Source organism: Humulus lupulus, chromosome 6 (genome assembly GCF_963169125.1).
Source record: "Humulus lupulus chromosome 6, drHumLupu1.1, whole genome shotgun sequence".
In the NCBI taxonomy this organism is placed as follows: domain Eukaryota; kingdom Viridiplantae; phylum Streptophyta; class Magnoliopsida; order Rosales; family Cannabaceae; genus Humulus; species Humulus lupulus.
Window position 1 is genome coordinate 28,848,000 of NC_084798.1, and position 2,755 is coordinate 28,850,754.

The following is a 2,755-nucleotide window of genomic DNA, read 5'->3' on the forward strand; positions in this document are numbered from 1 at the left end:
GTTATGTAAAGATATACAATAGCGTTTTAAGAATGCAATTAGTTATCAGTCGTAGCGTTTTATGTTTGTAATTATCCTTACTTTTAATAGCATTTTTCAAACGTTTTGTAAAGATATGTAATAGCATTTTGAAAATGTAATTAGTAATCAGACATAGCATTTTTTGTTTGTAATCATCCTTACTTTTAATAGCGTTTTTAAAATTGTTATCATTAATCATTTTCCTAACATTTATTAATTGTCATATGAACAATTTCATGGCATAACAAAAACTTTTATATTTTTTTATCTTTTAACATATGAATAATTGCAACAAATGATAAACATATAACACATTAAAAATTATACCTTAACATAAATTCAAATATTCTTAATATGTTCGCTACATAAAGCTAAAATATCAATATCCCAAAAGTACGAGTATATTGCAAGACAAAGTACATAAGCAAAAGTTTTAAAACAAACTGATTCATAATTTGTTGATCATGGGCGTCCCTCCAAAATATTACACTTCATTCATTAGTTGTGCACCTGTAAGAGTGAAAAATATATAAAATTAAGAAAACAAATGTAGCCAAAATAGTTGAAAACACATGTTCATTCATTAGTTAATTTTATGCAAAGATACGTACCAAAGATATCTACCAAGAAACAATTGAATTTCATCCATTATGTTCATTTCCTATATATTTTGATGATATAATTAGTTACTACAGCTGATTTGTTGTACTATTTATAAATAATTTTTAAGTTGCATGAAATTTTACCTCATTGTAACTTTATTAGAAGGCCAAGCAACAGTGCAACCAACCGCTTCTTCAATTGTACTCATATGTGATGTTGGTCTCCATAAATATGCAGTAGGTTTCTTAGCAACATCAACCCAAACTCTCATTGCATTAGGCCCAAGACGAAGATGATGCACCTCACATAAAGGATCACTAGAAGACCATCGACCTTCTGCAACAATTTCTCCACTTCCATTCCAATCAAGTAAATTGCAAGCATTGTTTTCAGGAGTGAACTTCAGATTATTAACACTCTGTTACATGATAAAACATATATTTATTTATAGATAATATTGATACTTAAAAAATTAAAAGTGAAATGATAGGTAGTAATTAAAATTGTAGTTACCATAGGAGAAGGCATGTGTGACTCCGCTTCACTTGGTTGAGTAAACCCCTACAAGTTTGAGAATAATTTAGTCATTTATAATTTTCAATGAATAGAGTAAAATAAACAGAAGTCAATTAATTTAATTTACCTGAATGTTTACACTTTTTGCAATAGTATTAATAAGATTCATCATCTCAGACATTTTATTCTTCATCTCACATTGACTTGATTCCAATTGTGAAATATGGTCATCTCTTGCTCTTAGAATAGCTAACTTTGTATTAGTTACTCCCCTCCCATTAGCTAATGATCTACCATTCTTGTCAGGACCAAATATGATAGTGAGAGCATCTTGTACAGTATTTTGTGTTGTGCATGAATCTGGTTTTTCATTTGCAAGAACTTGTAGCTTCTCCTATAAATCATTTCAAGTTGACTGTTAAATAAGTCTATGGACATACAAATACATATGTTTCTACAAACAAAGGGTAAATTACTTACAATAACTTCAGCAGCTTGAGCATTCACAGGTTCACCATTCTTCTTTGTGTGTGTCTTTAAGAAAGCTTGAACTCTTGTTACAGGTTTTGAGCTTTCCCTACTCTGTTTCCAAGTACATTTTTCAGAAAGAGAACATATATTTTCTTATGTTTAGCTACCAAAAATATTTATTAAATTTTTACCATGTCATCCATTGTTCGAGCATATCCTCTCCTGCTGCATGTATGTGGGAGTTGTTTCTTCCTCATCTCTTTAAACTTATTGCTAATCGCCTAAAATAAATAAGAAATGAACCAGCGATTGAACATATATAATACCAAACACTCCAACAGTAAAACAAAAAAACTAAACCAGTATTCTAGCAATAAAACAGTAAACACAGTACACATAATAGTTTTTCAACAATAAAACAGTAACTATGGCAGCAAAGAAAAGAGTATGTAATAAACACTCCAACAGTAAACACTCCAGCAGTAAAAGAAACATACAGAACCAGTATTCTAGCAATGAAATAGTAAACACATTACAACTCCTCCTGAACAGGGATAGGATGGTTGGTGGACTGTGAATGGTGATAATAGTGTCTCTTGAATAGCTTTGTCAAATAAATTTAGAAACACATTTTCAAGAAGAGAATTGGAAAAAAATAAATCATTTAAAGTACAAAAGTTTCATGAAAACAGGGCAGCAACTGCTCACATAATTTGAATACAATTAAGCCAATTGTAAATTTGGAATCTGAAATTTGTTTGTGGTTGCAAGAGTTCAAATTTAGAGCATAAAGATATTCTAAAAACTAACCATAATTGTAGTCTCAATGCAGCTCTTGAGGCCAATAGAGTTTAACTTTCATATGTGCATATCAAGCCAAGACAATCTAATGTTGCTAAGATTATGCAGAAACTACTAAGGATTTCTACCGCCTTAATTTGATCAGACCTGAAATAGTTTTAATTGACTGATATAGCATAATGCATTGTTCTAGAATAAGAATATTATATACTCCATAACACCAAGTCAAAATATCTTACTTATCCAATCTCTTGATAAACATTTTCACCTAACCAGATATTGAACTGGGTTTTGTTTTCTCTGTGAAAGCCTTAAAAAAAGAACCAGATATTAGAAGAAACCA

At 30.2% G+C, this 2,755-nt stretch overlaps 1 protein-coding gene across 1 annotated transcript; it reads right to left on the reverse strand.

Moving 5' to 3' along the window:
• Window positions 1-512: 512 nt before the first annotated feature.
• On the reverse strand, window positions 513-1,588 carry LOC133784902 (uncharacterized). Its single transcript, XM_062224169.1, has 6 exons — window positions 1,577-1,588; window positions 1,268-1,534; window positions 1,138-1,185; window positions 768-1,042; window positions 633-641; window positions 513-531 (listed from the first exon to the last, which is right to left on the reverse strand). Exons 1-6 carry the CDS (start codon window positions 1,586-1,588, stop codon window positions 513-515), a joined length of 630 nt encoding a protein of 209 aa, XP_062080153.1.
• Between the last annotated feature and the right edge of the window lie 1,167 nt (window positions 1,589-2,755).

What these genes read in the sequence shown, in the direction of transcription:
- LOC133784902 (XM_062224169.1), bottom strand. An exon ending in CAAAAAGTGTAAACATTCAG is followed by an intron (nt 1,186 to 1,267) that starts GTAAATTAAATT and finishes TCAAACTTGTAG; the next exon opens with GGGTTTACTCAACCAAGTGA. An exon ending in CACACATGCCTTCTCCTATG is followed by an intron (nt 1,043 to 1,137) that starts GTAACTACAATT and finishes ATCATGTAACAG; the next exon opens with AGTGTTAATAATCTGAAGTT.